This window comes from Capsella rubella, unplaced genomic scaffold (genome assembly GCF_000375325.1).
Source record: "Capsella rubella cultivar Monte Gargano unplaced genomic scaffold, Caprub1_0 scaffold_8, whole genome shotgun sequence".
NCBI lineage: Eukaryota > Viridiplantae > Streptophyta > Magnoliopsida > Brassicales > Brassicaceae > Capsella > Capsella rubella.
The window spans coordinates 3737446-3762192 of NW_006238916.1; the positions used below are offsets into that span (position 1 = coordinate 3737446).

General features: G+C 42.3%; 1 protein-coding gene and 1 pseudogene across 1 annotated transcript; both read left to right on the top strand.

Annotated features, from left to right (window-relative positions):
• The first annotated feature begins 7873 nt into the window (after positions 1-7873).
• Positions 7874-9368, top strand: LOC111830493. Its single transcript, XM_023782646.1, has 4 exons — positions 7874-8183; positions 8406-8524; positions 8792-9052; positions 9330-9368. The coding sequence occupies exons 1-4, from the start codon at positions 7874-7876 to the stop codon at positions 9366-9368; spliced, it is 729 nt and encodes a 242-aa protein (XP_023638414.1).
• Positions 9369-23473: 14105 nt separating this feature from the next.
• The window catches only part of LOC111830500, a 39611-nt pseudogene continuing 38337 nt past the window's right edge, over positions 23474-24747 (top strand).

Genomic DNA, 24747 nt, shown 5'->3' on the forward strand with positions numbered 1-24747 from the left:
AAGAGGATGATGAGATGGAAGAAGATTCAGATGAGTACAGACCAGAGAGGTACCACTTCAAGGACTACAAAGCGCCTAGACAAGGCAAGAGTTTGGTGGAAGCTCACAAGCGTATCAGTACGCTTCAGAAGTGGAACATGCTGCAAGACAAGGCAATAAAATCTATGAAGTCGAAGATGAAGAGCTTTATGAGTAAGTTTAGCTGCGCCTCCACCACCACAGCTTTTGCAGACACTACTCCGCAGGATGCTAGACCAGTGCAGCGTCGTTTGTCCACGAGTGATGTCCCAGCACGCTACAGAACTCCTTCTCCATCACGTCATTCCGCTTATGAGTATAGAGAGCATAATGTTTCTTCTTCTCCTCTGAGACAGTCCTCCCCTGAGTTTAGGGCTAGCAAAAAGAAGGAGAAACGGAAAAAGAAGAAGGCAGCGAGTTCATCACACTTGTCAGAGGAGCATCATGTTGAGGATCTGACCATGGATCAAGCTGAGGATCACATTGAGGACCTGACTGTTGATCCAGGTGCGTATCATTTCCAAGACCTCACTGCGGATCCTGTCGAGCAGAACGTTGAGCAACCAGCAGAGGCTCCTCCTGTCCCGCCTGCACCAGGTGCTTATACAAGCGAGTCCATGACTCAATACTTGGATTGCTATTTTCTGTAAGGTACCACTCCAAACCTTCATCTGTATATACCATTGCATTTTCATACTTTTGTTTGTTTGATTCTCACACCAACTCTCAAATTTTTATTACACAAGAGACTGTGTAATTTAAGTTTGGGGGAGGGTTTGGGATGACATTTGATGTTGTGTTCTCTTTTCTTATTTTGAATTTTTAGCATATAATTTGCATTCATATATGTGCATTGAAAACCCCTAAAAATTTGAAAAATTTTCAGAAAAAATCTTTAAAAACAGAGTGATCATGTAGCTTGCATTTGCATATTAGGATTGAGTCTAGATTGTTTCATGTAGGACTGTTGCATTAGCATAGGGGCGATGATGAGTTACACCTTGTTGATTTGCTATGATTCACTAGTTGAGATCAATGCCCTGGTTGTTAGCTTTTTGATGCATGATGATTGAACTTGAAGTAAGTCTGAAACAAACTTGGAATTCATGAAGAGCATTCTTGAACTTGGTTGAAACATGTTGTGATATGATCTCATTCCTTACCCTATAAGAACTTAATCTTGACTTGCAAATATCTGGTTGTGTTTTGCTTGCATGCTCATGGTCACCATATACATATTTGGATCATCTTCCTCCTTTCACCACTCTTGTTGATCCAAGTAGCTGATCTTTCTTTTGATCAGTTTGCCACACCCACATCCTATCCTTTTCTTTCAAGCCAATTGATAATTTTTGAGTGGTAGGTCTTTTACCGGTTTATGCTTGGGGAGAACGTGTTAGGTATGAGCCGACAAGATTAAAATCTTGAGTAGTTCTGATTTTCACTTTCAAATCAGATAGGACTAGGTCGGGATTCTTACTTGGGTTTGGGATTGGAATGATTGTGGAAAGAAAGAAGAGAAACAGAAAAAGTTGTGTCCTTAGGAGGAGAATGTTTTCTAGAAGTTTATAATCTAGTGATTGATTTTTTGGGGTTAGCATGATATACAGAGAATGGTTCTGGGATGTTAAGAAAGAGAAAAAGTTTTGATGTCTTATAACGTAAGAAGAAAACAGAACCATAGTTAAGAAGAAATCCCCTATCCACTAGTATTGATAAGAAACTTCTCCTAAGGCAAAAAGCAAAAAGAAAAAAATGGGATTGATGTTGAAGGGTAGACATAGGGATCATCCGGGTTTAGATGATTAGGAGTAAGCACTTGGGAACCATTGGGTAGTCAAGGTTTTATTCCTGTATGCATTTGTTGGTCCTTACATTTAGCATTCTCCCTAAAACTCAATCCATTCATTGAGAGATCCTTGTCCTGAAATTGTTTAAACCCTCATGATTCTCAAAACCTTTTTCTGCCTAGCCAAGTGAGTTTGTTAAGCCTTGCACAACCAGATTCATATACTTGAATAATGAATGTTAAAAGGAATGAATGATTTGAATGCATGTGTAGATCAAGGGATAGAATCAGTTTCGGATTTGATGAGTTTGTCTAAAGTCGTTAAGTAAAGTTCTCTCAGCATGCATCAAAGACTTAGCAACCAGGACATTGATTTTAACTGCTCTATCTTGCAAGTTACAGGTTCTGAGACCCCATTTTCAAACCTCTCTTCCACTTTGTTTCTTTTTGCTTTGCTTGAGGGCAAGCAAAGACTAAGTTTGGGGGAGTTGATAAGTCTGTATTTCATCGCTTTTTGAGCATGCATTCATCATCTTTTCAGCATCATTCACTTGTTGATTCGCATCATATTGATCCCTTTCTGCATGTTTTACATGCTTAGGTAGGTTTTATGCATATCATGCATATCTTGCATACATTGTGCATATTTGCAGTGTTTCAGGTACTTAGGAGACATGCAGAGCGAAGCAGAGGAACAAGCGTTACTCGACATGCACACGATCGAGTGGGACGATCGAGTGAGAAGCAAGGATGCGTTGCAGTTACATCGACGATCGAGTGAGAAGCAGACGTATACGATCGAGTGGCAGATCGAGCAGAAGGGAAGCGAAGCAGAACCACCTGTCACTCGCTGCACTCACTCGAGTGACATGATCGAACAAAGCAAAGAAGTAGCTGATGGTTTCACAGGTCACTCGACACGATCACTCGAGGAACACGGTCGAGTATGAAATGATGCAGAGAAGAAATTAAGTGTTACTCGACACGCTCACTCGACCGACATGACCATTACTACTTTTAAACCGCTTTTAGGTTATCGTTTTATGTTTTAATGTTTTCCCAAACATTGTTATAAATATGTCTCATTTGGATTGTCCAAGGGATCGAGTTTATTTTTGTTAGGTTTTTGTTGTTAGCCACCAAACGATCCTGAGAATTGTAATCGTGATTTCTTTTGAGTCATTGATATTTTGCAGTTAGTTCTTGAATCATTGTTGTTACTCTTCCTGTCATCTTTATTATTATGCATGTTTTGAACGATTCTTGTTTCATGATGATTAACATGATTTATGCGTCTGAGTAGTGTTAGGGTTCTTGAGGATGGGATAGATTAGGTGGAGGATGTTAGTTTGCTAGAGTGTTTAAGTTAGATTCGTTTTGTTTCCCTTCTGGACTAGAGTTTTATTAGCTAGTTCTTCTATGATCAATTGGAACTGGGTCATAGACATTTCATACCCGAAAGGTATATGATGAAATGTCTGAACCAACTAGTGCCAGAGATTTACATGCTTAGCCCAAGAGATTGGTTGTCTAAGATGTTATGACATAATGAGCTGTTTCTTTATGCCTGTTTACTGCATGTTTCATCAATGAGAATTGAGATTAGGAAGTGTTGTAAACTTGATAGTTTCTGCCAAGAGATTGGATTGACTAGTATTAGAAGTTCATTGTCTAGGGATTAGAATGTTTGCAGTTTGATAAACACTCGAAGTAGATTAGCATACTCCACCTACATCAATAACCTCATCCTTGGGATCTTCTATCCATTTGTGCTTTCTGTTTAATTCTCTTGTTATTTACTTGGTCTGCTTTGTTTTCTTGCCAGTATCAATAATTGTTTTGTTTTAGTTTATGCATGGTAGTCTATGTTTTACAGCTTTACATTTATCGCATGTTTAACATGTTCGCTTAGGATCACTGAAAACCAAAAATCATTTATGCTTGCTTGACTTAATCATTTCTGATATATCTTGATTGCTAGCATCACACCTGATTGGATTGATACCTATTGTACTGCAATGACATGATAGTACTCTAGGGTAATTGATAGTAGAATCCTAGTATCAGTCACGCACTCACCTTGATGTGGATTGAATAAGGGACGAACAAAGAAGAATACAACAAGAACAAGAGCCTCTTTGAACCACGGTCATGAAATCAACCTTCCCTTTTGCTAGAACACCCAAGAACAGCCACAAACACCTTTAGAAAACTCTTTAGAAGCTCTTCTTAAGGTTCAAGAACAAGCCACAACAAATCTCTCTCTCTCTCTCTCTTGCTTTTAGAAACGTACAAAGCCAAAAAGTTAGAAAAAAGTGGCTGCCTTGGAGTCTTATGTCGAGATTAGGGATTTCCCTAAACCAATTTTGGTTAAACCGACGATTGAAAACCAAAACCCTCAAACCAAAATTTGTTGGTGTCGATCAACACCCAAAACTGGTTTTGGTCTGCACTAACAAAATTTCAGACACGAGTGTTACAGTTTGGCCAAAAGGAACTAGAGTATTTGGGACACATTATTTTGGGAGAAGGAGTTAAAGTGGATCAAACCAAGATCTAGGACATGCTAGATTGGCCGGTTCAACCCAATATCACTGAACTTCAGGGATTTTTGGGATTAACCGGGTATTATCAAAACTTTCTGAAAGATTACGAGTTTATAGCTCAGCCATTGACCAACATATTGCGCAAGGGAGCATTCGTGTGGGGTGCGGAGGCGGAGGTCGCGTTCAATGCCCTCAAAGAAGCCCTCACATCCACTCCGACGTTGGCATTACCAGATTTCACAATGCCTTTTGTCATACAAACAAATGCATCTGATGAAGGTATCGGGGTTGTTCTCTCGCAAAATGAACAACCTATAGCCTACATCAGTAGGGCTCTTGGGGTTACAAAGAATTCTTGGTCCAAGTATGCAAAAGAAATGTGCGGCATTGTTATAGCAATCCGCACATAGCGACCATGTCTCCCTGGAGACAGTTTTACCATTCAAATCGACCAGCGTAGCTTACGGTATTTGTTAGAACATCGAATAATGACACCTAAAAAACAATGATGATACAAATATGCAGCATATTGAGGGTTTAGCTACTTCTCAGCCTCAAAATTCGTAATCATGGCGCAATGAGCTCGTGTGCTATATGAATCATGTGGTGTTGCCGCCCTCATCTCTGTTGGTTACACAACTTTTGCGAGAGCATCATGATACGCCCATGGGCGGCCATTATGGTGTGGTAAGGACCTTCAGACGATTAACATGCCAATTCTATTGGCCGGCTATGCATCGCATTGTGAAGGGATATGTGGCTGCTTTTGATGTTTGTCAGCGGGCCCAGTCAACTTTGATGGTGGTCTTCCAATATCGAATCAACTTTGGGAGGATGTTTTAATGGATTTCATTTATGGTCTTTGATGCGGACATCAGAACTAGATCAGACCAAGAGCACACCAAACCGGTCTACATGGAGAATTTTGGAGAATCTTTGTCTAAGTGGAGTTCTGATCAAGTACAAGGTGAAGGGTTAATTATTCACCATGATATTAACCCTAAGAAGTCCCACAGTTCAAGAGGGATCAAAAATCAGCAAGTCAAATCACCTTATTATTGGGATATGACTGTTGCACTCTTTATCCCTTATCTAGGGTTTGTCCCAATGGATTTACCTAGAAAGGTTTTTAATGAGGCAACACCAAGTCATCAAGGAATCATTCACCATCCATATGATTCAAAGATGATAGCTGATGTACATTCTGATCTACTCGTGGACAAGCATGCAGAACTACTCGCTGACAAGCATGCTGAACTACTCGCTGACCGACTGTCTGAACTACTCGCTGACCGACTGGCTGAACTACATCAGATTGCGAGCTGTGAGGATTTCAAGTCTTTTAACACTTGGATCAGCCATGAAGGGAGTCCACACACTCATTTCATTCACTACAAGGCCCCAGTCCATGGAGAACATCCCAAGAGAAGACCCAAGTCCAAACCACCCTTTGAATCAAGGCCGTTGATCTACTTGGAGCGAGATAAGGAAATTATCCTTTACTTTGATTTGGACGTGCCCCAAATTCATATATGGAAACCAGGTGAATATCTAGACCACACAAGACTTGTGCAACACGACATTTGGTACACCTTTGCACACAAGAACCCGATGAGTCACTACTTACCATCCATGGAGCCAAAGGAGATCAAGGTGGAAAGACTCCTTCCTTATTCACTTATGCACGTCTTGAGGCTTCCTAAAATGAACATAGACACTCCAATGAGTCATGGATTCGCCCCCAAGCTTTCAAGACTCAAGGCATCTCTCTACTTGCCTTATTTTGCCGATTTGGTTCATAAAGTCCAACGACAAGTGTAATTAATTTTGAGCGATTTGTTTCTTATTTTACATTATTAGGACGTGTAGCTGAGCCTATATAAGCTCATTAGATTGTTCATTTGTAAGCACCCTTGATCAATTTAAAATAATAGAAAGTATTCTTCTTGTCAAACTTTGAGTCTTTGTCAATCTTCTTCTTTAGTTCTTTGTGAGTGAGTCACTTAATTCTTTAGAAACCTGCGGATTAAGTTTGTTGTGTGATTCAACATCCTTTATTCGTCCATTGATCGAGTGAGTCGATTATCCCACCGATTGAGCGAGTCAATCACCTGAACTATCCCCTGAACCACCCACTGATTCACGAGAGAGTGCTTCTGGCCAGCTCGTGAATTCCACCTTCCGCAAACTAAGCTTGGAATCTCTTGATCATCAAGTGATCTAAAGTTTGGAGTGATTCCAATCTTGCATCAGATGGTATCAGAGCTTCAAAAGCTCCTATCCCTAAGGTTGTATCTTTTCAACCTATATTTGTTTTTTTGTTTTTCTTATTATTTATATTTTATATATATAAAAAAATCAAATAAATTTTTATTTTTTGCTTTAATCTTGTTATTTGCTTCAGTATTTCATTAACAAAAAAAAAAATTGTTTTACTTCATTTTCTTATTTATTTCGGATTTATTAAAAGAAAAGCCATAAAAATCTTTTTTTTTGTTATTCTAAATTAATTTTTGTATTTTATTTTTATAAAACCAGAAAAGAAAATAAAAACTGAATTTTTTCCTTTTGCTATTTGAATTTTTCGGATTTATTTAAAAAAAAATATTCATTTCTATTTTTTTGATGTATTTTCCTTATTTGTTGATTTACTTTTTGATACATCTTTTTTTTGCTTGTGCAAGATTCTTCTATCACGAAGACCAGAGAATATATGGAGTTTATTGAGTTTTACTCAGATGAAGAACTTCAAGGAGAAGAGCCCTATCAAGTCACGTCGGATGAGGAAGACAACTATGGAACGATCTCGTGGCGACGAGATGATAGTTCAGCTTCTGATTCAAGAGATGAACCAGGCCATGAAGCACCAGAACCAGAACCGCTTGACTCATACAACAACAATAAAGGCTACTCTAAACCATGGATTAAATTTAATGATTAGTTTTCCAGCCATGGTTCAAAATCTCCATTGACCCAAATTATGTCTTTTTCAGGACAAGATAATTATCTTAAGCAAAAAGAAGACATGGAGAATAAAAAAGCAACAAAGAAGAACTACCATTATAGACCTCTTCCATGGCATAAAGAGAAGACCGACCATCACCTCTTGTCACACAGAGTGCCTACATCCTCACGTCAAGCAAACCCGAGAGACAAGTACTTCTGGAGAAACCCACGAGTAGTACAGGAAGTGATTCAAGGATCATCCATTCGTTTTGAACCACATCCAAGTGGTAGGCGTGATCCCCTAGCTGAGAGAGACGCAAGGACCAGTAAGCTAGGAGGAGGCAAGCTGAAACATGGTGCTAGAAGAGACCCGTTGCAAAACAACCCCACCCGAACCAAGAAGACAAACTGCAGGTTATCTCTAGACAATGGTTATGAGTATTTTGGACCTGAAAGTTTTGAATTTGCAGGACATGAAAGAGATTATCTACAATGGGAAATCAACATGGACAAGTACTTTAGGTAATATTCCATTCCCAAAGCAGAGAGGCTCACCTATTGTCTGGAACAACTCATGGGAAGTGCAAAACGTTGGTGGAACCAAGAGGAAAAAGATAGAGTATGGTACAAGGAGCCATCACTCAGAACGTGGGGACAACTAAAGCTGCTTATGAGGGAGAGATATGCACCTCAAATGCTATCCCAGCCCGGTCAAAACACTTATCCCTCAAAGGAACCAAGCCGAGAGAACACAACACATCAACGTGTTAGTTCCAAACACAACGCGGATATATCACCCGCCAAGAAAAATGAGAAAGGTATAGGTGAAAGGGAAGATTCGGCTTCAATACCTTTACTTAAGCTGCAAGATAAACAAGAGCAAGGTAAGTCCTCTAACTATTAAAATTCAAATGCACCAACATGTTATAGATGCAATAAGAGAGGTCATTTTGCTGCATCATGTCCTGAACGACATGTAGAACTTATCACATCAATAGAGTTAAAACCAAATGCATCGAACTTAGATGATTGTCTAGTGAAATCAAGTTTAGAAATTCCCAATTCTAGATTAATGCGTTTGTCTTTGCCAAAGGTTATTGATGCAGGTCTAAGTCATATGATGGATGACAATGATGAAGAATTTAACCACCATGTAGCAACTCCAAGGGAAGTTAAGAATGACATAAGCCTTAAGGAGAAATTTTCGGAAACAACGGCATCACAAGTTTGCGAAAATAAGACGTGTGAGCAAGCAACTGTTGAAGCACGTGTGAAGGCACAACTATATTAAACATCATCTGATCTTGCTTCAAACATCACACTCATTAAGGTTGAGTTAATGCCAAACACCTTAAATGGTATCCTAGTAAGTGAAACCTACGATCTTGTTCGATATTGGAATAATTTAATAATTAATCGTAGCTCTAAAGACTTTGTTTTAAATGATTATATTTCAAGTATAATGCACTTGATTTTAGTCTTAAATGTCCAGAAAGATACAGGTACCATAGAAGAGTATCATGATGAGCAAGAGACCACATCCCAAAGGATATTGAATGTGGAGCAAACGGAGAAACTAGCAAAGAGTGATAACATGCATCCAAATCAAGAGATTAAGATGTGTTTACCACCTATTAAAGATGATGAAGTTAGCACCAATAACATTCTACTACAAGAAGAACCACCGGACCAGTCATCAAATCAATCAACCTTGCTGATTTTGAAAGATACACTCACCGAAGAACCATGTCAAGTAAGTAATCCATTCTTTCGGTTTATTTTTAATAATTTGAATGATGTGAGTATGAACTTGTTAAGCTTTAAAGAGTGTGACAAAAACGTAGGTCTCTTAAACAAATCAATGGAATTAGTTTCTTGTTTTAAATCATATCGATTAGTTGATTCACTTTGTGACATACTTATTGATACACTTTATGAAGAAGAAATGGTTCAGCCGATCCTTGTTTATATTGGTCCCATGACTGTATTAATGCACTTGTTCTGTGTCAAAAGTGTCAACAACATTGCAGGTACAAATGAGGATCATAATGGCGATTTACCAAAGCTGAAGAAACGCTTGAATCAAAATCAGACCCGGAGTAAGCCAGCGCCATTGGTGATTACACCATCCATAATGGAGACTAGGAGTGTAGTGACCCTCACCCTAACCTAGTGACCGGATGAAAATTCACCGGCCAACGATGAATAGAAGGACCTTGTAAGACTAGTAAGGCCGGAAGACGGTGATCGATCGAGGCGTAACCAAAGGAAACATCACTTGGTCGAGAGATGTGTGAGGAAGCGTAGCCGGAGAGGTATATTACCAACCATGCGAAGTTTGAGCCGAAAATAAAGCAAGGCATTTCGACCCAAAGCCATAAAATGGCTAAGTATGAAGGTTTATCGAAGCGGATTGCCGGAAGAACGAGGAAGGAACGAAGAATGTCGAGATTTCATCATTCCTGTCGATGGCCGGTCGAGAAAATCTGATTGTTGCCCGATTCAGTGTATCTGCACTCGACAGCTTTGACACTTGGCAAAATCCGACAAGAAAAATAGAGAAGATCTGAGGAAAATCTCGAACAAAGATTTGGGGGGAAGATGCAATGGACGAAATCGGACAAAATCCTTTTTCTTCTCCATGTCTGCCACGTGTCCGGCAGCCAAAGATGGCTTGTTCTGCCAAATCCGAACCTAAAACTGGCCAATGCATGCGATTTCCGAAGCTTTCTATTTTTCCGAAGCTAGGCTCTATAAATAGAGCCTTCGAGTCTTTATTTGGGCTGTTCACCCAAAATTCTCGAAAATAAAATAGCTCCGTCAGATCGAAGGAAGGAATTCCTGCCCGTCGCCGAGGGTTCATCGCCGGAGACCTAAATCACCGAGACGCTGACGCCAGTTTCACCGGAAGAGAGAAGTCCGAGTCGAGCTGTCGTCAAAACAGATTTGTGAGTTCAGGAAGCATATTTACCGATCTAGATCTGGGACCGAAAGGCTAGATCTAGTATCCGGTCTTGCATAATCATGTAGTTGCATGCTTTAATTTCGTTGAACGTTTTCTTGAAATTATTTATGCATCATGATTGTGGATCTCGGTATTAGATCGTGTTTGTGATCGCAGATCCGCTCACAGTGATCTAATACGCGAGTGCTGTGTTCCGATACTTGCTTCTATGTGTGCAATTAAACCATAGATCCCAAGTTACCGATGAAATCTTTAAGGTCTTGTTATGTGGCTTTCGTGACAGTTGTCCGAACCATAAGCATCTCAAGACTTGGATATGTTGTCCTTCGCTGGTTCCGTTCTAGCGTGATTCCCGGTTCACTTCCATTTTCTGGAGTCTCACGCTAGTTCGATGAGCTTTGGAGAGACTTGGTTTGCTACGTTGGCCAAAGCTGTCTACACGACGGTGTAGCTTAAAGTGATGTTCCGGTCGTATGCCTTCGTGGCTATGGCTCGGGTGTTCACGATGGTAGTGATGTGGAAGAAAGCATATCCGGGCCCTAAAAATTTGGATGTAAAACTTGATTAAAACTATCGAGTCGTGTCGTTGTTGGTTTGCTGCTTTTCGCTTGCATACTCTGATTGCTTGTCGGGTGGTTTATTTTGGGGAAAGGGAGGGGTTTTTTTTTGCAGGGACTCCTGAGCTCACTAAGTAATATTAGATTACTTATGAACCCATTTTTTTTGCAGGAAACCCTAGTGGAAAGGAGTAGTGGCGTGTTGGACTTAGGAACCCGGAGTAGTTTTTGTGCCTTTTGTAAAACAAGTATGTTGAATATGTTTTAAGTTTAAGTATTTGGGCTCTAGGCCTCGGCCGTCAAAACTCTTTTAAAGTATTTCGGTGACTTTGTAAAATATACTTTATCGTAATGAATAATTCGGGTTTCTTTTAAAAACAACGAGTGATGTCTGATAATGACTTAGTCCGAGTCGGCTCAACACTTGGATATCATAAGGGTTGGCAAGCCTAAGTGATATTCCAAGTGGGAAGGTCTCACCGAAGGACTGGCTAAGGTTCTTGATTTGTTCTCGAACCTCGGCCGGATCGTTGGTGAGTACTTTCAAAGTAGCGTCTCCGGGTTGTCCGTGGCTTGTCCGGCCATAGGACGATTCGGGGGCGTTACAACGGCGGTATCAGAGCATGGTTATGATGCTGTTCGGATCTCGTATTTTCAAAAACGTTTTATCGAGTAAATTAGTCGCAAAACGCACTTAGGATAAGCCGGTTTGTCTTTCACCTTAGGTAGATTTCCTTAGATAGATGAGAGTTAAGTTTACCTTGTTGGAATTGGATGCATGATGTCTGGCCAAGGATCTGAGCGTGATGGATTAATGGATTTTCCTCCGTCTTATGAGAATTGGAGCCAGCCATTCGAGTCGGAAGAATGGGGTCCGCAGGCCGCAGAAAATGGGCGTGGTGAAGACTCGGCTCAGTTCACGGACAGGACTTATAGAGCGTCCGATAGTGATGATCCCAACTCGACGCCGTTGTACTCTCCCCCAAGGTCAGGCCGCTACAGTTCATCGTCAACTTACTCTTACCCCATGCCTCGTCCGAAATCGCCTCTTGGTCGTAACACTGCTCACCCAAATCAGCCTATGCCGAGAGAGAATCAGGAAGTTCTGAATGGGGGAAATGATCCAGAAAACCAGCAGACCCTGGGGATAATTCAAGAGCTGTTAACGCACATGATTCGTCACTGAATCAATAATCAGTGTCAATGTAAGGTTGTAAAACGTAACGATTATTGATACTGGCAAGAAAACAAAGCAGAACAAGTAAATAACAAGAGAATTAAACAGAAAGCACAAATGGATATAAGATCCCGAGGATGAGGTTATTGATGTAGGTGGAGTATGCTAATCATCCAGGAAGGCCAGCGTACCGATTCCCCATCGGCTAAATTTCTGAAGCTTGTTATGATGATGAGGGACTTGGGTGTTCAGAAATTCAAAGGAGAGCAGAACACGGTCATAGCAGACAAATGGTTGAGAAATTTAAAGACAAATTTTGAGACTTCTTAGTGTCCCGAGGAGTTTAAGAAGCACATAACTATCAATTTCTTAGATGATGATGCTCGAGCCTGGTGGGAAAGCGTTGCCTCTCGTTATCATTACCTGCCGGTCAATTGGGAAGTGTTCAAAAGGGAATTTGAGTTCAAGTATTTCCCTCCCGAAGCCCGTGATCGTTTGGAAAAACAGTTCATGGCCTTGGAGCAGCGATCGATGAGTGTCCGAGAATACGAGCTAGTATTCACTCGCCTCCGAAGGTACTTGTACAATGGAAATGACGGTGAAGCTGCCATGGTTCGTAGGTTCCTCCGGGGACTTCGACCAGAGATTTGGGGAAGGCTTCAGGCTGTGACGTACGGTAGCGTCAGTGAATTAGCAGAAAGGGCCGTAAATGTTGAAGAAGGTATTGCACTCGAGAAGGAAGGCATGACCAAGACGGTTGCGACCCAGCAACAAACTCCCCGACCTAACCACAGGAACACCCAACCTGCTGGACGGAACAAGAACAATTGCCGCAACAAGGGAAAGAATGTTGTTAACTAAGGTGGGGAAGAAGTGTCGGATTTTGATCCGAGAGGATGTTACACTTGTGGAAAGATAGGACATTTCGCACGTTTCTGTCCGACAGTTGTACAGACCAAGGCACCCAACCTTGCATTTGTTACTTGTTTCTTTTGTGGAGAACCGGGTCATTGCATGAGTACCTGCCCGAAGAAGAAGGTTGCACCAAAGGACCAAGCTGCAAACCTCCGCCGCCAGACTAGAGAGCCAAAGGACCCCAATCTAAGAAACAAGCTACCCCCGCGAATGTGTATGCCTTAGGTGTAGGATTACCCAAACCTCCAGGCCCACCGAAGGGTCCCATAACAGGTTTGTGTGGGTTCTAACTCTTCTAGTGTGCATATTTCTCAAGATTCTTGAGTGATTGCTTGTTGGTGTTGCATGCATATCATACATTAATTGCATTAGGGACGTTGATGGTTGGTGGTAGCCCCACGCATGTGTTGTTTGATTTGGGGGCAACAAATAGTTTTGTAGCCCCGGAAGTGATTGATAAGTTTGTGGAAACGTTCACCGAGGAAGAGGTGATCGTAGATGTGCACACTGCCGGAAATCAGCCGCCCTTACGTGCCCAAAGGTTGATAAGAGGAGATTCAGTGATCGTCGAAGGCGTGAACCACCCGGCAGACTTGCTTGTGATGTCGATGGAGATATTGAAGTCATTCTAGGGATGGATTGGTTGTCGGGATACCAAACCCATCTCGACTGCAGCCGCAGTAGAGTGATTATGGAGAACAGAGGACGAACTCCTTTGATATACTATGGAATTAGTCCAAGTAAAGGATCATCGTTCGTTTCAGCCTTGAGGGTTCAAGGTCTGATGGAAGAAGGAGTAGTCTATCTAGTTACTCTTACGACCGTTGGAGATGATGCCGACGAAGACCAAAGGATCGAAGGCATAGCAGTTGTCAAGAACTTTGAAGATGTGTTTGCACCCTTAGAGGGATTGTGTAGCATCTGTGTCCGGGTATTCTAGTCGAGCTTGTGATCGAGGATTGAGATCAATGCTCGAAGGATTATCGAAGGAAAGGCTATGGATCGAAGGTTTATCGATAAAGATCGATATTCATCGATGGAAATCAAGTGTACCGAGAAAATCTATGTAAGCTGAAGAGTTTATCGAGTGTTCCGTGTTTTTCGGAGAAAACTGACGGTTACTCGGTCCGAGCGTGATTTTCGGACAAGGGTGGTCGGTAGCCGACAGGTCTGGTCGAGAATCCGACAAGCTTGGTCGAGCAATTATCGATGTCCGAGATGATGCGTGTGAATTGTTCGAGAGAATTGGCGGGAACGGTTACTTTCTTAAGAAAACACGCGGATCTAAGTTAAGTGGCAGTTACTTGACGGTTTCTGAAGGAAGAATTGATTAAAAAGGAAGCTACTCGATATTCTTCGTCACTTATGCGTTGTTAGCGAGAGAGAGCTCGTAAAAAGGGAGAAATGGCGAGAATTCTTCGAGAAAGGTTGAGAGATATCGATGATTAAGAGATTATCGGTTATTCTGGGTTAAATGTGGAGGAGGATCTGTTGTCGATGGTCTCGATGGCGAAGTTGTGTCGACGGACATTGAGAGAAAGGTGATCATCGTCGAGGATGAAGATTCATCGGAGATTCTTATCGATAAACGAGTAGTTTATCGAGAATGCGGTTCTAGGGTCGACTAGGGTCGATGGAAGTTAAGTATGAAGATCGGATCTGGGTTTTATCGAGAGAACGAGCAGTTATAGTCGATATCAGATGGTTTATCGTCGAGAAATAGCGTTAACTATCGAGGATACGAAGAGAGTCAGTTCTGTCGATAGAAGAGCTATGTTACCGAGATCTGTTTAGCGGTTACTAATCATTGTCAGTATGATCGGCATTTATCGAGATCAAGTGAGTTGATCGAGATTCTGGGTCGAATGAGTAGTTCCATCGAGAGACTCGATCGGTGGTCGAGAGTTTGTGGTTCAATGATCGAAGATGATCATGTCCGGAAGTTCTGATGATCGAGAAGGGTTATGTTGTGTGTCTGTTGATCGAGAGATCAAAGGTTCTGATCGGAGTGGTGTTGATCTGATTGTGTTCTGTAAGTATGTTCGGTGTGATGTTGATTCCGGACATCTCTCTTTGTACTTAGTCATGTGGGGATGGTTGGCTGAGTGACTATGTACCGAGAGAGATGTTTGATGACTCATCAATGGCCGAGCGGTTATGGAAGCTGTTTCGGAAGCTGGAGCATTGGAGTATCGAGAAGATTCGTGGATTCGTGTGCATTGGTCGGACGAGTTGGTTCGATAAATGGCCAAGGTACGATTGAGTTAACTTTAATTATGTCTGTTGTTGAATTTAATCCGCTGCGTAGGTTGTTCTAGTTATGTTGGTAGCTAGAATCGGTCTGTTTTGGGAAGTTTGGGGAAGTTGAATCGTCGTAGGAAGTTTATCGGAATCTTTAGTCTCCGGCGAGATAGAATTTCTGTGTGTTCTGTGGTCGGAGTCCTAGTAGCGAGGACGGGGTATCATAAATTGGTATCAGAGCGTAGTCGGTTCTAGGACAGAGTCTTGTATGGAAGCTTGGCTTGTCTAGTTCGATTAGACGCGGTTAATGCTATGGAAAAGCATTTGTGATCTGTTTGGTATACTTGATCGGCGAGATGATCGAGTAAGAAGTTGTGTGGTTAAGGTTTTCTGAGAATGTTAGTGCATCTGTTCGGAAGTCTGAGTTGGGAGGTGTCTAGTTAGTGATCGGAAATCACTAAGTCGGAGAGATCGAGTATCACTAAGTTACTAACTTGATCAATTCATCGGGAATGATTGATCGAAGTCAGTTGGAAAATGGCTAAGTATGGAAGTTAAGTCATTGGGTCTTAAATCTGGTTTGCAAACTGGGGATTTGTTTAGTAAGTTGTTAAGGCGTAAGGAAGCTACCGAGCAAAGTTCAAGGTTGAAGCTAAGCCGGTTCTCGAAAAGAGTCTTGTGAGAAGGATCACTTGTAGTGATGGATCACGCTAGTCTTGGAAGGACTTCTGAGCGGTGAACCACTATGAAAGAACTGCTGTGAAATGACTTGGAAAAAGTTAAGTTTAGAACTTACTTCACCGGAAGTAATTTATTATTAGTATTCATGAAAGTATGGATAAGGCAATGGATTGCTGGAAGTTATCCGGGAAACGTTTGAGGTTGATCTAGTTTGCTTAAGTGTTTTTTTAGCAAGCGATAAAGTTCTCGACAATGGACTGTCGGGATTGGTAGGATTTGGTAAGAATGTGTAGACGGGAAATCTAACATTCTAAAGTTGTAATGGACGAGTAATTGCGGCAAAGGAAATGGAATTCCTTAGTGATCTCGTCAAGGCAAAGCAGTTGCCGGAACGTGAAGTGGGCGAGACTTCACAAGAACTTTGTTGGTGGCCGAGTGTCAAGATAGCAATCTTATATTGTCGGATGATCTGGATTGAGTCTGGTCAGTTCAAGTATTCTGGATTTCATTAACGGTAATGAAAGTTCCAAGGATGGAAAATCTTGAAGTGTATCGTCCGGGGCGGAAAAGCAGAATGGATGGTTGCTAAAGGTTCTGGGAGAATCGGGTCGGAGAGTATGATCGCGATTAAGCTAAGGATGATTGGCTAAGAAAGTCATATCATTAAAGTCAGGTAATCGGTAGTTAGTGTATTGAACTTCAGCGGGATTGATGGTGTGATGATGGGAGTTTGAGGCCAGTTCTGTTGGCGACGTTAGGAACCATGTGGGTTTGCTAAGTCGTTTTCTGTTATGTCACTCTATCAAGGTGATTGATCCATTTTACTTAGGAATCAGAATTGGATAACACGCTTGGAAGCATGGATGCTTGCTAAGGTTTGTCTTGTTTTGAGTTGCCTAGTAACTTTGGATAATCATGCTCGGCGAGTTCTGTGATCGCGTACTTGGGAATTCATTGAGTTTGCTAAGACGATCTTGTTGGCCAAGATGAACTGCCCATAGTATCAACCATAATACGCTCGGAATGATGATTATGAATCTGATGCATCGTCTACGGGAACTTTGAGGGTTCGCCGAGACATGTATGTTTGATCGTCGGTGGGAACATAGATTGTTCGCCGAGATGTGTCTGTTATGTTGTCAACGGAAACATGGAGTGTTTGCCGAGATCTGTCAGTTGTATTATATGCGGGAACTTGAAGAGTTCGCCAAAAATGTGTTTGTTGTATTGTCTACGGAAATTTGGAAAGTTTCCAGAGACATGTCGGTTATATTGGTATCGGGTATTTTGTGAGATTGCCGAGCCATGTCTGATGTTTGTCTGTGAGGACTTAGAGAGTCTGTTTAGATTTATCTGTCCGGTGGGAGCGGGTGGTGTTCACCATTGGAATTTTGTTAGGAAGACTTTGGGAATAAGTGAGTTCGCCGAAGCGTGTGTGTGAAAAGTTTTGCGAAAACTCGTTCTACCAAGGTGTTTTGTTCATTGTTGGTAGAAACTTGTTGGTCAATTTTCTGTGGAATTGGTATAGTCTGTGGGGACCGGGAGATGTTCGCCAAAGTATGGTAAATGTTCCGATATGGGTTCGGAAGATGATCGGAATGATCTGAATGTTCTAATAGTATCAAGGATGATATGTAAGTGCCATGATGATCTTAAGTGATCTAAGGAAATTATGAGAATCAAAAACGAATCATGGGTTCTGTGGGAACCGGGTGATCTCAAACAATGAGTAAGGGTTGGAAGAATCCGAGAAATTTCTGTAAAGTCCATGGGAATAAAGGTGATTCCAGGAAAAATCTGTATACGTCAAGGGAGTAGTGGAAGTGCTCGGAAGTTCTTGAAGTCTTCTGTGAAAACTATAACTTGGTGGAAACCGAGATAATAGTTATGTTTCTGAGCAATTGGAGATGGTCCAATTTTGGGGTCGGATAAGTTATGTTGAGCATTCGTACTTAAGAAATGGTTGAGGTGAAACGGGTGATGTGTTTTGAGACTTTGTTTGTCTAAGGCATAATCGTGAACCAATAGACTCTTTGGAGAGTAGAATGGCTTAACTAATTAGGAAAAAGGATATTCCAAATGTGGTTAATCGGTGTTCGATCATGGTTTGGTTGGAACAAGAATTCGGTTTCTGAGTTAGTGTTCAGAATGTGTGTGTTTGGGCAACGGAAGTGTCATTGTTGATGCTTGCTTGATTACCGAGATTTCTGCTCCTAAGTGATGTTGAAAAGGGTTTAAAGATTGGAATGAGATTCCGATAACCACCGAATTCGAGGACGAATTCATTCTAAGTGGGGGAGAATTGTAGCATCCGTGTCCGGGTATTCTAGTCAAGCTTGTGATCGAGGATTGAGATCAATGCTCGAAGGATTATCGAAGGAAAAGCTATGGATCGAAGGTTTATCGATAAAGATCGATATTCATCGATGGAAATCAAGTGTACCGAGAAAATCTATGTAAGCTGAAGAGTTTATCGAGTGTTCCGTGTTTTTCGGAGAAAACTAACGGTTACTCGGTCCGAGCGTGATTTTCGGACAAGGGTGGTCGGTAGTCGACAGGTCTGGTCGAGAATCCGACAAGCTTGGTCGAGCAATTATCGATGTCCGAGATGATGCGTGTGAATTGTTCGAGAGAATTGGCGGGAACGGTTACTTTCTTGAGAAAACACGCGGATCTAAGTTAAGTGGCAGTTACTTGACGGTTTCTGAAGGAAGAATCGATTAAAAAGGAAGCTACTCAATATTCTTCGTCACTTATGCGTTGTTAGCGAGAGAGAGCTCGTAAAAAGGGAGAAATGGCGAGAATTCTTCGAGAAAGGTTGAGAGATATCGATGATTAAGAGATTATCGGTTATTCTGGGTTAAATGTGGAGGAGGATCTGTTGTCGATGGTCTCGATGGCGAAGTTGTGTCGACGGACATTGAGAGAAAGGTGATCATCGTCGAGGATGAAGATTCATCGGAGATTCTTATCGATAAACGAGTAGTTTATCGAGAATGCGGTTCTAGGGTCGACTAGGGTCGATGGAAGTTAAGTATGAAGATCGGATCTGGGTTTTATCGAGAGAACGAGCAGTTATAGTCGATATCAGATGGTTTATCGTCGAGAAATAGCGTTAACTATCGAGGATACGAAGAGAGTCAGTTCTGTCGATAGAAGAGCTATGTTACCGAGATCTGTTTAGCGGTTACTAATCATTGTCAGTATGATCGGCAGTTATCGAGATCAAGTGAGTTGATCGAGATTCTGGGTCGAATGAGTAGTTCCGTCGAGAGACTCGATCGGTGGTCGAGAGTTTGTGGTTCAATGATCGAAGATGATCATGTCCGGAAGTTCTGATGATCGAGAAGGGTTATGTTGTGTGTCTGTTGATCGAGAGATCAAAGGTTCTGATCGGAGTGGTGTTGATCTGATTGTGTTCTGTAAGTATGTTCGGTGTGATGTTGATTCCGGACATCTCTCTTTGTACTTAGTCATGTGGGGATGGTTGGCTGAGTGACTATGTACCGAGAGAGATGTTGGATGACTCATCAATGGCTGAGCGGTTATGGAAGCTGTTTCGGAAGCTCGAGCATTGGAGTATCGAGAAGATTCGTGGATTCGTGTGCATTGGTCGGACGAGTTGGTTCGATAAATGGCCAAGGTACGATTGAGTTAACTTTAATTATGTCTGTTGTTGATTTTAATCCGCTGCGTAGGTTGTTCTAGTTATGTTGGTAGCTGGAATCGGTCTGTTTTGGGAAGTTTGTGGAAGTTGAATCGTCGTCTGAAGTTTATCGGAATTTTTAGTCTCCGGCGAGATAGAATTTCTGTGTGTTCTGTGGTCGGAGTCCTAGTAGCGAGGACGGGGTATTATAGATTGCCTCCGCCGAGAAGTCATCCTTTTACGATTAATCTCGAGCCCGGTGCAGCAACAATTGCGAAAACCGCCTACAGAATGGCCCCTGCTGAGCTTTCGGAGTTAAAGAAACAACTCGAAGATTTACTTGAGAAAGGATTCATCCGATCAAGTTCATCGCCATGGGGAGCTCCGGTGCTTTTCGTTAAGAAAAAGGATGGAAGTATGCGGTTATGTATTGATTACCGAGGTATCAATAACATAACCGTAAAGGACAAGTACCCGTTGCCACGCATAGACGAGTTGTTGGATCAGCTACAAGGAGCAAGCTGGTTCTCAAAGATCGATCTTTCCTCCGGGTATCATCAGATTTCAATCTCGGAGCCGGATGTGATGAAGACTGCCTTCAGGACGCGTTATGGACAGTTTGAGTTTGTCGTTATGCCCTTCGTACTAACCAACGCCCCAACAGCCTTCATGAGATTAATGAACGAGGTATTCCACGACTACCTGGATAGCTTCGTTATAATTTTTATCGACGATATCCTAGTATATTCGAGGAGTGCCGAAGAACATCGAGAACACTTGAAGAAGGTCTTACACGCTTGAGAGACCATCGGCTATTCGCCAAGTTTAGCAAGTGTAAGTTTTGGCAGAAGGAAATCGGGTTCCTCGGCCATCGAGTTTCGGAGAAGGGAGTATCAGCCGATCCGGAAAAAGTTGTTGCTATCCGTGATTGGCCAAGGCCAACAATAGTAACTGAAGTCAGAAGTTTCCTAGGCTTGGCCGGATATTATCGGAAGTTCGTAAAAGGGTTCTCGACAATAGCTAAACCCTTGACTCGACTTACCGGCAAAGGAGTACCATTCATATGGAGTGAAGACGTAGAAGAGGCATTCACTAAATTGAAGGATGCATTGACATCAGCTCCGGTATTGGCACTACCGAGCCCAAACCACCCGTATTCAGTATTCACGGATGCATCAAGAGTAGGATTGGGATGCGTTCTAATGCAGGAAGACAAAGTGATCGCCTATGCCTCAAACAAGTCATTCAGCACGAAGAGAATTACCCAACGCACGACCTCGAGATGGCTGCTGTGGTCTTCGCGTTAAGGATATGGAGATCTTATATATATGGTGAGTATGTTCAAGTATTTACGGATCATCAAAGTCTTAAGTACTTGTTCACCCAGCCGGATCTCAACCTACGACAACGAAGATGGATGGAATTCGTAACCGATTACGATTTAAAGATTCAATACCATCCGGGCAAGGCTAACGTAGTAGCCGACGCATTGAGTCGCCGGAAAGCAGAAGTAGATGCCGAGAAAGAAGTAGAGTCCCTAGCCGGAGAACTGAGGAAGGTGAGGCTATTAGCCTTAGAAGGAGAATCAAGTGAACCATTGGGTTTACAAGCAGTAACCCAAGCCAGGCTACTTCACCGGATTCGTGAAGAACAACCGAAGGATGAGAACTTGAGAAAGATTGTGGAGGAGCTGAGGAGTTTGGATGGCCCAAATGCTAGTGGTTATCACCTAGCCGACGATGGAACCTTGCTGCTAAACGGAAGAATCACCGTGCTCGATCGAGAAGGACTTCGCCAAGAAATCCTAAGAGCAGCACACACCTCGGCGCTGAGCATTCACCCGGGGAGCACAAAAATGTATCAAGATATCAAGAGATACTACCACTGGCCGGGAATGAAGAGGGCGGTTGCGAAGTGGGTCAGTCAATGTGACTCATACCAAAGAGTCAAAGTGGAGCATCAAGTACCGGCAGGATTACTAAGGAATTTGCCAATTCCTACATGGAAATGGGAGTCCATTTCAATGGATTTTATCACCGGAATGCCGACAAGGCCCGGGCGCAGCAATGACGCGATATGGGTAGTGGTAGACCGATTGACGAAGGTAGAGCACTTAGTATCCGTGAAAAGTACCGACCAATCCCCCGACTTGGCCGAAAAGTACATAGACTTGATTCTAAAACTTCACGGGGTGCCCGCCAACATTGTGTCCGATAGAGATCCCAAGTTTGCATCGCTGTTTTGGCAAGACCTTCAGCGAGCACTAGGAACGAACGTGTTTATGAGCACATCATTTCACCCGGAGACGGATGGGCAGACTAAACGCACCATCCGAACAATTGACGATATGATCCGACTATGCGCCTTGGATTGGTCTAGAGATTGGGAAGACAACCTGTAACGCCCGCGATCCCGAATAGGATCGTTGGTCGAGACTTAGTTCGAGAATGAAGGGGAAAAACTCGAACAAGTCTAAACGGAGCTGACCATCAGCTCGAAATGTAGGAAAACGGAAAAGGAAGAAGTATTGATCGAACAATCCAGCTGAAAAGATCAGTTAAGCTAACTCGGCCAGCTGCCGGGTAGTGGTACCAGCTCGACCTCAGCTGCCCGGAAGTAACACCAGCTCGACCAGTTGCTTGGAAGCTCGACCAGCTGTACGGTAGTCGAAGAAGTTGTGATGTTCACTCACCGAACGAGCTAATTGGGCGGTTACCAAAGGAAGAGCGAACAGGTATCGGTGAAATGGTGCGAATTTAAGGATTCCAGCGAATCGGTGCGAGTGAAAGGTGCATCGAACAGGTGCCTTTTCGAACGGAAGGGTTTGGCCGAAACACTATAAATAGTGTGATGAGATCATGGCCAGTTCACTTGAACCACACGAAGAACAGCTTGTACCGGAGGAAGCATTGATCGTCCCGGCGGGTCCTCTAACAAGATCAAGAGCCAAGAAGTTCAACCAAGCCATCAATGGATTACTTAAGGAGCTAAACAAGAATCAAGAAGACGTCGTTTAATCCTCACTCATAGTGATCACGGCTCAAGAAGATCGGTAAAGGGTTAAGTGTTGCTTATGCACTCTTTTTCCCTTGTCAAGTTTTTTCCCAATGGGTTTTCTTGACAAGGTTTTTAATGAGGCTTAAGTAACATTTTCAAGCCCCTTTATCAATCCAATTCGTGGTCCAAGGCCCACTCACAAAGCCTTGGCCCATTTTCCCTTTTCTCTTCAAACTTTGCATTTATTACTTGTTGTTATTTCCAAGACTCTTGTATGAGCTTGCATGAGTGTAATTTACAAGACACTTGTGCATGCTCTTGCATGTTTTCTCTTGTCTTCTCTCCTCTCCTTCGTCCTCCTTTCTCTATATAAACTCCATGTATCTCTCATTTGCAAAACATCAAACATTTTATTCTAAAACTCTCTCTTTACTTGTTTGATCCGAAAAGTGTGTAATATCTTTTCAACTTGGTTTCTTCTTAGTGTGTAATATCTAAGTTGGATTCAAGCTTGTAGTCTAAGAGTTTCTCATCCCTCTTGGAAGTACACCTCATTCTCCCCTTCTTTCCGCTGCATCCACTCTATCTCGTCATCACCCTCATTCATCGTCATTCCGCTGTTTTGTTCAACATCTATCCATCATTCACCATCAATCTCGCCACATCCATTTCAAAACCATCAAAGTGGTCCTTGGAGCATAGATCCACGGCAAGGAGTCTATCATGTGGTATCAGAGCCACTTTGTAACCAGGTTTTGAAGTTCCATCCCGAAATTTCCGTTTTTCTGATTTTGTTTCAATATTGCGTGAATTTTATAAAATAATTGGCTTGTTCAAAAATTGTGAAACCTATTGCGTTAGAACCAGTGAAGAGTCTATTGTTTTCTAAAATTAATTTCAGAATTTTTAGAGTCAATTTACTATTTTTCCAGATCCGTTTAAATTTGTCTGTTTTTGGACTGTTTACTTGTTAAAGTTTTGATTTTTCAGGTACAATGGTGACAAGCGAAGAAGAAGAAGAGTCATCCACATCTAGTCTTGAGAAGAGGATTTTGGAATCAGTCACCACCGCCATGGCAACGATGATTGAGGAAAAGATTGGTGCTCTACACTTGCATCAAGTCAACCCGGAACCAAATCAACGTCAAAGGAAAGAAGAACCACGGCATGAAGAACCAAGGCAAAATGATGAGGCAAGGAGTTACTATAGTCACGCCTCTTCCCACAGCAGCCAACGTAGGCGTCGCCGAGAGAGAGCACCGCCTAGAGATCCTTTGGGAGGCCTAAAGCTCAAAATTCCCGCATTCCATGGAACCAACAACCCGAATACTTATTTGGAATGGGAGCAGAAAATTGAGTTGGTCTTTCTTTGTCAAGAAATTCTTGAGTGCAATAAGGTTAAAATTGCGGCTACTGAATTCTACGACTATGCCCTAAGTTGGTGGGATCAACTTGTCACTAGCCGAAGACGTGCCAGAGACTATCCGATCGACACATGGAACCAGCTTAAAGCCGTCATGCGAAAAAGATTTGTGCCAAGTTACTATCATCGAGAACTACATCAGCGGTTGAGGAATTTGGTTCAAGGAAGCAAGACCGTCGAGGAGTACTTTAAGGAAATGGAAACCCTTATGTTAAGAGCCGATCTTCAAGAAGATGGAGAAGCGGTCATGTCTCGATTCATGGGAGGTCTTAACCGAGAAATCCAAGATCGTCTAGAAACTCAACATTATGTGGAGCTTGAGGAGATGCTTCACAAAGCGGTTATGTTCGAGCAGCAAATCAAGAGAAGGAACGCCCGATCAAGTCACACCAAGACCAGCTACAGCACGGGAAAGCCAAGTTATCAAAAGGAAGAGAAGTTCGGTTATCAAAAGGATTACAAGCCGTTCGTCAAGCCAAAGGTCGATCTAGATCCAAAAGCAAAGGGTAAGGAAGTAATCACGAGGGCTAGAGATATCCGATGCTTTAAGTGTCAAGGACTTGGGCATTACGCGAGCGAATGTTCCAACAAAAGGATCATGGTTCTTAGAGAGAATGGCGAAGTAGAATCCGAAGATGATCGTTCGGAAGAAGGCTCAATAGAAGAAGATATGGAAGCCCCTACTAAAGGAGAGTTGCTTGTTGCGAGAAGATCGTTGAGTGTTCTAACTAAAGCCGAGGAACAAGCGCAAAGGGAAAATTTGTTTCATACACGTTGCCTCGTCAAAGATAAGGTATGTAGTTTGATTATCGATGGTGGAAGTTGTACTAACGTTGCGAGCAGGAG

Coding starts and splice junctions, on each gene's coding strand:
- LOC111830493 (XM_023782646.1), top strand. CDS start 7,874: ATGGGAAGTGCAAAACGTTGGTGGAACCAAGAGGAAAAAGATAGAGTA. Junction 8,184..8,405: donor GCAAGATAAACAAGAGCAAG/GTAAGTCCTCTA, acceptor TTATTGATGCAG/GTCTAAGTCATATGATGGAT. Junction 8,525..8,791: donor CGGAAACAACGGCATCACAA/GTTTGCGAAAAT, acceptor TTAAATGTCCAG/AAAGATACAGGTACCATAGA.